General features: G+C 43.5%; 1 protein-coding gene across 8 annotated transcripts in view; it reads right to left on the bottom strand.

Annotated features, from left to right (window-relative positions):
• Nucleotides 1-12,248, bottom strand: part of cfap54 (cilia and flagella associated protein 54) — a 724,932-nt gene that overhangs the window by 637,785 nt on the left and 74,899 nt on the right. For all 8 annotated transcript variants that reach the window (XM_070897703.1, XM_070897704.1, XM_070897705.1 and 5 more), the window contains one exon: nt 6,853-6,990. In XM_070897703.1, coding sequence (XP_070753804.1) covers nt 6,853-6,990 — 138 coding nt within the window. The remainder of the gene's footprint in view (nt 1-6,852; nt 6,991-12,248) is intronic.

Genomic DNA, 12,248 nt, shown 5'->3' with positions numbered 1-12,248 from the left:
GAATTGCAAATGTTACACCATTGTTCAAAAGTGGGTATAAAACAGGCCGGTCAGTTTAACCTCGGTAGTGGGGAAGCTGTTAGAAACAGTGATCCAGAACAAAATGAATAGTCACTTGGAAAGATGTGGATTAATTAAGAAAAGCCAGCACGAATTTGTTAAAGACAAATCATGTTTAACCAACTTGATTTGAACTTTTTGATGAGGTAACAGAGAGGGTTGATGAGGGTAATGCGGTTGACGTGGTGTATATGGATTTCCAAAAGGCGTTCGACAAAGTGCCACATAATAGGCTTGCTAGCAAAGTTGAAGCCCGTGGAATAAAAGGGATAGTGGCAGAATGATACAAAATTGGCTAGATGACAGAAAACAGAGAGTAGTGAAAGGTTGTTTCTCAGACTGGAGGAAGGTATACAGTGGTGTTGCGCAAGGGGTTGTTCTAGGACCTTCTTCTCTTCTCCCTGCTTTTCTTGATATATATTAATGACCTGGACGTGGGTGTACAGGGCACAATTTCAAAATTTGCAGATGACACAAAACTTGGGCGTATCGTGAACAGTGAGGAGAGTGATAGACTTCAGGGTGACATAGACAGGCTTTTGAAATAGGCGAACATGTGGCATGTGAAATTTAATGCAGGAAAGTGTGAAGCGATACATTTTGGTCGAAAGAATCTTCCCAAGATGGGGCTCACTAAGCCCGCCCTGTAAGGTCCCCAGTCAATGAAAAGGAAGTGGGTCTGATGATATCATTTGATGACGCGTTATCAGCCGGTTTCCTTAAAGGGACCAGGGCCACATTGATTTTGACAGTTATTCTGTCAGTGTTCTGCAGCAATGAGATGCTGCAGAACACTGCACCCAGGCTGTCCCATGACTCCCTCCAGATACTTCTGGAGGGAGTCACAGCACACAGGGTTACATTTGCTACCTTACAATCGACGGGAACCGTTCTAGAATCTATGTAATTTTGAAAGATGACAACCAATGCATCCACTATTTCTATAGCCACCTCTTTCAAAACCCTAGTATGTAGGCCATCAGGTCCAGGGGATTTATCAACTTTCAGTTCCAGTAATTTCTCCAGCACTATTTTTTTTTACTGATATTAATTTCTTTCAGTTCCTCATTCTCGTGTTATTCCCCCTTGGCTCTCCACTATTTCCGGCAAGTTTTTTGCATCTTCTTCCGTGTAGATGGATACAATGTGTTTGTTTAATTTCTCTGCCATTTCCTTATTCCCCATTATAATTTCTCCTGTCTCAGCCTGTAAACAACTCACATTTACTTGCGCTAACCTTTTCCTTTTTAGATTGCCTATAGAAGCTTTTACAGTCTGTTTTTCTGTCTCGCTAGTTTACTCTCATTCTATTTCCCCTTTCTTTATCAATTTGTTGGTCATCCTTTGCTGAATTCTAAAATCCTCCCAATCCTCAGGCTTACTGTTCTTTTTGGCAACATTCTAAGCCCCTTCCTTTGATCTAATTCAATTTTTAAACTTCTTTTATTTGCCACGGTTGGACCACTTTTCCTGTGGGATTTTTGTGCCTCAAAGGCATGTATGTTTGTTGTAAATTATGTATTAATTCTTTAAATGCTAGCCATTAATTGTCTATTGTCATACATTTTAATGTAGTTTCCCAATGTACCTCAGCCAACTCGCCCCTCATATATACATAGTTTACCTCGTTTAAATTTAAGACACTAGTTTCGAATTTAAATCAATCACTTTCAAACTTTATGGCCCAGAAATCCCGATCGAGGTCTTCCCGTGGGCAAACTACTGAATAAAGGGAAAAAAATGCGCACTTACCTGAAGATGCTGCACCCACTCGAGCTTCCGATCCTGAGGCCTTCACTCCCTGCACATCGGACACATGCACATTGGGATGTCCGTATGCTGGAGCTGGAGTCACATGGCTCTGGGCAGCCAATCAAGGTACAGTATTTTCTCATTCATAATAATGGAAACTCCGAAAGATGGAGTTCCCATTATTATGAATGAGAAACCACCCCAAACACACAAAACACTAATAAAAAATACACTGTATATTTAAGATTCATTTAAATTAAAGTTCGTATAAAAAAAATATATTTTCCCGACTTTTTAAAAGTTTTTTTCAATTATGCCTTAAAATAAACTTACCATAGTGGGGAAAGTTTTTAACAATAAAATGTGTTTTCATATGTGTTCATTTAATTTAATTTTAATTTTTGTGTATGTTTTTAAACACTTGCGCCTGTAAAAGTAGGCTATACGCCTGCTTTTTCAGGTGCAAGATTTTTGAGGATATTTGCCGGACAAGATATGTGTAAATGTCGCAATCTTGTCCGTACAGATGTCTTCGCTCCCAATCTGCGGTTCATCTGTCAAGCTCCAGGGCCTGGGGAGGCCAGAATTTCCATGCCAATATAAAATTCTATCATATTATGGTCAATCTTCCCTTCGGGCACCTTTACTAAAAGGTTATTAATTAACCCTTTCTCATTGCACAATACTAGATCTAAAAAAAGCCTGTTCCCTAGTTGGTTCCTCAACATAATGATCTTGAAAACTATCTTGTATTCATTCATTTTATGACTTCGTCTTCTACATTATTGCAAATTTGTTTTGCCCAGTATATATGTAGATTAAAGTCCCCCATGATTACTGTATTACCCTTATTACATACGTCTCTAATTTCCTGATTTATACTCTTCCTACATTACAACTACTGTTTGGGGGCCTATAAACTACTCCCAATGTTTTCTGTCCCTTGCTGTTTCTTAGATGCACCCAAACTGATTCCACATCTTGATTTTCAGAGCGAAGAACCTTTCTCTCGACTGTCTTTCTCCCATTCTTTATTATCAAGGCTACCCATCCTTCTTTTCCATTTTGCCTCGCTCTTCTAAAAGTTAAATATTCTGGAATATTTAGTTCCCAATCTTGGTCACTTTGCAAACACGTCTCCGTAATGGCTATTAGAGAAAACCTATTAATTTCTATCTGTGCTATTAATTCATTTATTTTGTTGCAAATGCTTCATGCATTCAGATATCGTGCCTTTAGCTTTGACTTTTTTTTATTTTCCCCTGATGTCACTGCTTTTTATCCGGTGAGTTTTTATCCTGGCATTAAATGGCAGCCGCCACTCTAACACCCTTCTCTGGCCCAGGACTCAGCGGCCGCCATTTGGTGAAGATGCAAAAATCAAGAGTGTGACGTCTTGCCAACTTAACGTGACATTCTGCGAACTTCGACCTCAGTGCTGAGTTTAGCGCAGGGTCCTAAGCTCACCCTAAAAAGCGAGCGTGCAGCAGATGACAGAGACACTATCAGCATTTATTAACGAGACACAAACATCTTTCAGGTAAGTTTGCATGTAAGCTTTTCACCCGGATTTTTTATATTAGCTTGGTGCAATCCATTTTAACATTTTTTTTTAAGTGTGCAGGGATTGCAGGGATGCTGCTGGACGTTTGCAAGGCCATGGATGGTATTGGAAATACTCAGCAAGTCAGGTAGCATCCATGGAGAGAGAAACAGAGTTCACATCTCAGGTCGAGAGGCTGCCTGGAACTGCTGAGTAGTTCCAGCATTTTCTGCTTTTATTTCAGATTTCTAGCATCTGCTCGCAGAGGGAAGACGACATAGAAGAGGGAAAGGAGGAAGCAGAAGGAAGGATGCAACCCAGACAGCACCTTTCTGGCCGGGATATCCAAGATTGAAATTATCCGCCTGTGGTACCAGTGACCACAACCCCAATTCTCCCTTCAACATTTGTCCTACATCTTACCTTCCCTCTGTTATTGACCATCACTACGTCCTCTTGGCCGCAATGATGAAATAAAAGCCACTATAAGGCAAATTTTCCAATCCAACTTTATACATCTATCCATCCAATATGCCATCAGGAAATCAATTCATCTCCCTTATACATTCCCTTATGTCTTGTGTGTGCCTTTGCCTATCTTGCTGATATCATGCAATGCTATCCCTGTGGCTGGTGGAAGCTGCTAACTTTCAGTGGAGGACACTGCAAATGGCTTTGCTGCTTGACTTTGAGGAGCTGGTGGCTGAGAGTGTGAAATCGAGTGACGCCGTTTCTTCTTCACTCTCCTCTCCCTTTTCTTGGGCGACTACTGGCTGGGCAAGCTGCATTTCTTAAGTGTGTGACGTGAGGATGGCACAAGCCTGGAGTTGGGGTGAGGGGAGGGCAGCAAAGCAAGAGGCACATGCAAGAAGGATAACATATGAGGAAACCAGCATCTTGTATCCTTTCTACCCCGCCGCTGGCCAAGGGTTCAGCCATGCCGCTGCCAAAAATGGCCAGCACTGTCTCCTCCAAGTGGGTGAACTGAAGCTAGGAATGTGAGGACTGCCTCGTGTTTGGTAGTTTGTTGGTAGGTGAGTGATTGCGGGGCCGGAGCAGATCGTGCATTGAGCAGTGTGTGAGGCTGGTGGTGCAGTTGGTCGGAGATGGCTTTTGAAAATGAATTCACTGACCTTGACCACTGGTCTGAGATCATGAAGTATCTTTGGGCACTGGAGCCAAATCGTGGGGGGCAACACTGCTGGCAGTGACAGCCTCGGTGATCCGGTCCCACATCCTTCTTTCTGGAGGACCTCCTGGCCCCTGTGGGTAGAGGATCTGTCTTGCAGTGTTGATTACCTGCAGCTGGAGTGCTGTGTGCGAGACCTTGGGTGCCCTTTCCCTGGTTTGCTAGCCCATTTGTGTTTTTGAAACGCTTTTAGAATTTCTTTATTAGGAGCGGAAGACTCCAATTTGGGAATTCTTTTTAATTTTTTTTTCAGAAGTCAGTTGAGCTGTAAGGGCTAAAAACTGCCTATTTATATATGATGTTTATTTTTTCATTTCAGAAGGCAGTTCTCCTTTCAGGGACCAAACTACTCTCTAAAATGACAGCCTTGCTTTAAGAGAAGGCTGTTCTTGCTGCAATAATGATACGGTAACACTACATTGGGGCCTCCTAGCAGGACAAATGCCATCAGAACGGCCTTGCACAGTGAGTTTAGTGAGGGACTAATGTTAATTAGCCACCAGCACCAATTTACCAGTCCTGCCAGCACCATCATTTTCGGCAGCCGTTAACACTGGTCTGCGGTGGCACCAGCCGATTTTTACCGATATCAAATTTCTAGGCCATTGTTCTCACGCGAGTCAAATTTCATCATCATCATCATAGGCAGTCCCTCGGGATCGAGGAAGATTTGCTTACACTCTTAGCAAGAGTTCTTAGGTGGCTGTACAGTCCAATACAAGAACCACAGTTTCTGTTACAGGTGGGACAGATAGTCATTGAGGGAAAGGGTGGGCAGGGAGCCTGGTTTGCCGCATGCTCCTTCCGCTGCCTGCGCTTGATTTCTGCATGCATTCGGCAACAATACTCAAAGAGCTCAGTGCCCTCGCGAATGCATTTCCTCCTCTTAGGGCGGTCTATGGCCAAGGACTCCCAGGTATCAGTGGGGATGTCGCAATTTATCAGGGAGGCTTTGAGGGTGTCCTTGTAATGTTTCCTCTGCCCGCCTTTGGCTCGTTTGCCGTGGATGAGTTCCGAGTAGTGCGCTTGCTTTGGGAGTCTCGTGTCTGGCATGCGAACTATGTAGCCTGCTCAGCGGAGCTGATCAAGTGTGGTCAGTGCTTCAATGCTGGGGATGTTGGCCTGGATGAGTACGCTAATGTGTGTGCGTCTGTCCTCCCAGAGGATTTGCAGGATCTTGCGGAGACATCGCTGGTGGTATTTCTCCAGCGACTTGAGCTGTCTACTGTACATGGTCCACGGTCTCTGAGCCACACAGGAGGGCGGGTATTACTACGGCCCTGTAGACCATGAGCTTGGTGACAGTTTTGAGGGGCTGATCTTCAAATACTCTTTTCCTCAGGCGGTCGAAGGCTGCAATGGCACGCTGGAGGCGGTGTTGGATCTTATCATCAATGCCTGCTCTTGTTGATAGGAGGCTCCCGAGAAAGGGGAAGTGATCCATGTTGTCCAGGGCCATGCCATGGATCTTGATGTTTGGGGGGCAGTGCTGTGCGGCAAGGACAGGCTGGTGTAGGACCTTTGTCTTACTAATGTTTAGCGTAAGGCCCATGCTTTCATACGCCTCGGTAAATACGTCGACTGTGTCATGGAGTTCAGCCTTTGTGTATGCAGACGCAGGCGGCGTCCGCGTACTACAAATTTAATTGTTAACTGTAATGACATTTTTAGGCCAATCAATGATGATATTGCACTGTGATAATTTGGATTTTATTTACACACTGATTTCTTACTGTCATCAACAATGAACCAAGAGTTTGGAAGACCACATACAATATATGGTGAGACATTTATCTAGAGGAGTTATGGGCAGGTGCTTGGTTGGGGATCCTCTTTTGGTACACAATCCTGTAACTCTGCCTGTTGCTGAGCTAAGGGAGTCTTTTCCTCTTTGCCAGATTTCTCCTGCTTCTTCCCCTTTTGCTATTCTTCTATAACCATTTACACCTCCTCCAGACCCCTCTTTTGCTTCTTTACCTGTCCTATTACCATCCGCTTTTGCCTTGCACCATCATCCCTTTTGTCATTTAATCACTCCACCTTACCACCACCCAACCACCACCACCACCATTCCCAGACACTTTTCCATGGCCCTGTACTTACTTTAAAACGGTTAATCCCGAACGTCTTCCAGTTCTGATGAAAGGTCACCGACCTGAAACATTAAGTCTGTTTCTCTCTCCACAGAAGCTACCTGACCTGCTGAGTGCTTCCAGCATTTTGTTTTATTTCAGATTTCCAGCATCTGCAGTATTTTGCTTTTGGCATGAGTCATACAATCAGGCTGAAGGTTAATGAATGCTCCTACCTTCGCAAAGTTATCCAGCTTCATTCGGAATTTAGTGGGACCAAGCATCCCGAAGTTGCCTTTCTGCAGAGCTGTCTTACACTTCCGCCACAGAAAAAGAACGGCATCCACAACCATGTCTATGTCTGGATTGGTATCCTAGAAATGGATTAAAAAAAGTAAGATTACCTTTGACAATATATTATTTTTAATTATTGCCCCTTTTTCTTTGGCTTGGTATGACACTAACCCCACCTTGTCAGTTTTTGATGAAGGAAGACTCTTTCCCTTCCTCGACATTGCCAGGCTATCGTAATCTGCAGTAGGACCATAGCTGGACCATACTGCTGATTAGAATGGGGTAACAAACTTACAAACTGTGCAGTTGAGCCGTAACGCTTCAAATGCTGTGCTGTTGTACTACTCTACATATTTTAACATATATCAGGCTATTCAGCAGACTGAATCTCCACGCTGCATCTCTAGTATCCTTTCATCATAAATGCTTGTGTTTCATCTTGAGCCTCTTCAACCACATCACTACCTATAGTTATAAAGGCCGCGATTTTACCAGCGCTCAGCAGACCTGATTAGTGGCGGGTCAGCTGTGGAATTTTAAATGATTGACAGCAGATCGGGAATCGCTGCCAAAACACGCACACCTGCATTTCCTGATGTCAGGTCTGCCAGCACTGGACATACCTGACAAGCAGCTTCGGGAGATCCAATTCAAATCAGGAGTGGCTTATTTACAGCCACTAAACTATGCTTTTTACCCTGGCTTTTTAACTATCACAGGTATCCCATGGGTTTCCTGCTGTGAAGCTGAGGCTGGAGGTCAGTGGCCATTGAATCAGCTGATAAGTTGAAAACTTCAAATATCAACTCAAAGCTCCCAGCTAATTCAGATATCTTCCCTTAAGTACTAGTATCTCGAAATTGCATTTCCACCACAGATTCACCATGCTGCAAGTCTTTATACAAGTCTCCATGTGGTCTGACCCCATTATCTTTCCCATCATTGACATTTCGCTGCTGTCATCTCTACTTCATCTGCCATCTATTCCACCAGCATGGGTGCACTTTATACTCTCTCACCTTGGTCCGCAGAATCTGATCACAATCCGCCCCTATACCAGCATCACCAGGCACACCAGCAGCACCAACAACCACACCAACCTTCTCTGCAATCAGCTGATGCTGCACAGGAACAGGGTATCAGCACCTGACCACGTTGCTGCCTGGGCAGACATTTAAGGAGATATTTCATAACGCACAACAAAAATATATCCCAATGAAAAGGAAAAACTGCAAGAGAAGGGATAACCATCCGTGGCTAACTAAGGAAATAAGGGATGGTATCAAATTGAAAACAAGGGCATACAATGTGGCCAAGATTAGTGGGAGGCTGAAGGATTGATAAATTTTTAAAAGCCAGCAAAGAACGACTAAAAAAAATGAAAAATTGAGGGAACATAGATTATGAAAGTAATCTAGCATGAAATATAAAAACAGATAGCAAGAGTTTCTACAAATACATAAAAAGGAAAAGAGTGGCTAAAGTAAATGTTGGTTCCCTGGAAGATGAGACTGGGGAATTAATAATGGAGAACAGGGAAATGGCAGAGACATTGAACAAATATTTTGTATCGGTCTTCACGGTAGAAGACTCTAAAAACATCCCAATAGTGGATAATCAAGGGGCTATAGGGAGGGAGGAAATTAATACAATCACTATCTTTAAAGAAATAGTACTCGGCAAAATAATGGAAATAAAGGCAGATAAGTACCCTGGACCTGATGGCTTACATGGGAAAGTAGATTAAAGTGTAGGACGGTTGATGAACAGTGGTGTACATTTAAGGAGATATTTCACAACTCTCAAGCAAAATATATTCCAGTGAGGAGGAAAGGATGTCAGAGAAAAGATAGCCATCCGTGGCTAACTAAAGAAATAAAGGATGGTATCCAATTAATAACAATGGCATACAAAGTGGCCAAAACTACTGGGAGGACAGAAGATTGGAAAGCTTTTAAAAGCCAGCAAAGAATGACTAAAAAAATTATTAAAAAAGGGAAGATAGACTATGAAAGTAAACTAGCACAAAATATAAAAACAGATAGCAAAAGTTTCTATGGGTGTATAAAAAGGGAAAGAGTGGCTAAAGTAAATGTTGGTCCCTTAGAGAACGAGACCGGGGAATTAGTAATGGGAAACATGGAGATGGCAGAAACCCTGAACAAATATTTTGTATCAGTCTTTACGGTAGAGAACACTAATAATATCCCAAAAGTGGATAGTCAAGAGGCTATAGGGGGGGAGGAACAGAACACAATCACAATCACTGAGGAGGTGGTACTCACTAAAATAATGGGACTAAAGGCAGATAAATCCCCTGGACTTGATGGCTTACATCCTAGGGTCTTAAGAGAAGTAACATAAGAACGTAAGAAAATAAGAAATAGGAACAGGAGTAGGCCATTCGGCCCCTCGAGCCTTCTCCGCCATTCAATAAGATCATGGCTGATCTGATCATGGACTCAGCTCCATTTCCCCGCCCGCTCCCCATAACCTCTTATTGTTCAAGAAACTGTCTATTTCTGTCTTAAATTTATTCAATGTCCTAGCTTCCACAGCTCTCTGAGGCAGCAAATTCCACAGATTTACAACCCTCAAGAGAAAAAATTCCTCATCTCTGTTTTAAATAAGCGGCCCCTTATTCTAAGATCATGCCCTCTAGTTCTAGTCTCCCCATCAGTGGAAACATCCTCTCTGCATCCACCTTGTCAAGCCCCCTCATAATCTTATATGTTTCGATAAGATCACCTCTCATTTTCTTGAATTCCAATGAGTAGAGGCCTAACCTACTCAACCTTTCCTCATAAGTCAACCCTCTCATCCACGGAATCAACCCAGTGAACCTTCTCTGAACTGCTTCCAAAGCAAGTATATCCTTTCGTAAATATGGAAAGCAAAACTGCACGCGGTAGTCCAGGTGTGGCCTCACCAATACCTTGTATAGCTGTAGCAAGACTTCCGTGCTTTTATACTCCATCCCCTTTGCAATAAAGGCTAAGGTACCATTGGCAGGGATAGTGGATGTAGTGGATGCACTGGTTGTAATCTACCAAAATTCCCTGGATTCTGGGGTGGTCCCAGTGGATTGGAAAACCGCAAATGTAACACCCCTATTTAAAAAAGGAGACAGACAAAAAGCAGGAAACTATAGACCAGTTAGCCTAACATCTGACATTGGGAAAATGCTGGAGTCCATTATTAAGGAAGGAGTAGCAGGACATTTGGAAAAGCATGATTCAATCAAGCAGAGTCAGCATGGTTTTATGAAAGGGAAATAGTGTTTGACAAATTTGCTGGAATTCTTTGAGGAGGTAACGAGCAGGGTGGATAAGAGGGAACCAGTGGATGTAGTGTATTTGGATTTCCAGAAGGCATTCGATAAGGTGCAACATAAGAGGTTACTGCACAAGATAAAAGCTCACGGCGTTAGGGGTAATATATTAGCATGGATAGAGGATTGGCTAACGAACAGAAAACAGAGTCGGGATAAATGGTTCATTCTCGGGTTGACAATCAGTAAGAGTGGGGTGCCGCAGAGATCAGTGCTAGGACCCCAACTATTTGCAATCTATATCAACAACTTGGAAGGATGGACCGAGTGTAAGGTAGCCAAGTTTGCTGACGATACAAAGATGGGAGGAAAAGCAATGTGTGAGGAGGACACAAAAAATCTGCAAAAAGACATAGACAGGCTACGTGAGTGGGCAAAAATTTGGCAGATGGAGTATAATGTTGGAAAGTGTGAGGTCATGCACTTTGGCAGAAAAAAATCAAAGAGCAAGTTATTATTTAAATGGAGAAAGATTGCAAAGTGCAGCAGTACAGCGGGACCTGGGGGTACTTGTGCATGAAACACAAAAGGTTAGTATGCAGGTACAGCAAGTGATCTGGAATCTTGGCCTTTACTGCAAAGGGGATGGAGTATAAAAGCAGTGAAGTCTTGCTACAACTGTACAGGTGAGGCCACGCCAGGAATACTGCGTACAGTTTTGGTCTCTGTATTTAAGGAAAGATATACATGCATTGGAGGCTATTCAGAGAAGGTTCACGAGGTTGATACCAGAGATGAGGGGGTTGACTTATGAAGATAGGTTGAGTAGGTTGGGTCTATACTCATTGGAGTTCAAAAGAATGAGAAGTGATCTTATCGTAAACATATAAGATAATGAGGGGGCTCGACAAGGTGGATGCAGAGAGGATATTTCCACTCATAGGGGAAATTAAAACTAGGGGAATAAGGGGCTTCCCATTTAAAACTGAGATGGAATAGAAATTTCTTCTCTTAGAGGGTTGTAAATCGATGGAATTCTCTGCCCGAGAGAGCTGGGTCGTTGAATATATTTAAAGCGGAGATAGACAGATCATTGAGCAATAAGGGAGTTAAGGGTTATGGGGAGCGGGCAGGGAAGTGGGGCCGAGTCCATGATAAGATCTTATTGAATGAGAGCAGGCTCGAGGGGCCAAATGGCCTAATCCTGCTCCTATTTCTTATGAACTTATGTTCTGCCGGGGACGCCAGGGATGGCCTCATCAAGGCCAGATTTATTTCACTTGAAGCTGTACACTCTGGCTGCCATTTGATGCGCCAGGTTGGCATCACCCACACCAACACCATAAAGCATCTCTACAATGTCAAAGCCATTCCTTTCACACGCATCACCATTGCGGGGGGATAGTGTTATGTCTCACCATTCACTACAACTCACTAAGCCACTTTCAAAGCTGCACACAAATCTGTCCAAGAAAGCAAAATGTTAAAAATAAAGATTCCAATGTTTGACAGCATTTAATAGAAATGTCACATGAACATTGTCTAAAACATACAAGTGCCTTCCTTGTGTGTTGTTAGTTGGTATGATTGGACTAGAATGAGGGCGAGTGTGAGGTGTGGCTACTGAGATGGAGAAGTGATAATGTAGATAGAGCGGGATGGATGAAGGTGCAAGGAAAGTTGGTGCAAGGATGTGCAGGAGTCATCATCATAGGCAGTATCTCGAAATTGAAGATTTGTTTCACTCCAAAAGCGAGTTCTCAGGTGGCTTTACAGGCCAATGAGGGAATTACAGTCTCTGTCACAGATGGGACAGACAGTTGTGGAAGCAAAGGGTGGGTGAGGAGCCTGGCTTGCCGCACGCTCCTTCTGCTGTCTGCGCTTGGTTTCAGCATGCTCTCGGCGACGAGAGTAGAGGTACTCAGCGCCCTCCCGGATGCTCTTCCTTCACTTTGGGTGGTCCCGGACCAGGGATTCCCAGGTGCCGGGTGGGGATGTTGTAATTTATCAAGGAGGCTTTGAGGGTCTCCTTGAAGCATTTCCTCTGCCCACCTGGGGCTTGCTTGC

Source organism: Pristiophorus japonicus, chromosome 13 (assembly GCF_044704955.1).
Source record: "Pristiophorus japonicus isolate sPriJap1 chromosome 13, sPriJap1.hap1, whole genome shotgun sequence".
Classification (NCBI taxonomy): Eukaryota; Metazoa; Chordata; class Chondrichthyes; family Pristiophoridae; genus Pristiophorus; species Pristiophorus japonicus.
This window is presented reverse-complemented; position numbering and strand designations above follow the sequence as displayed.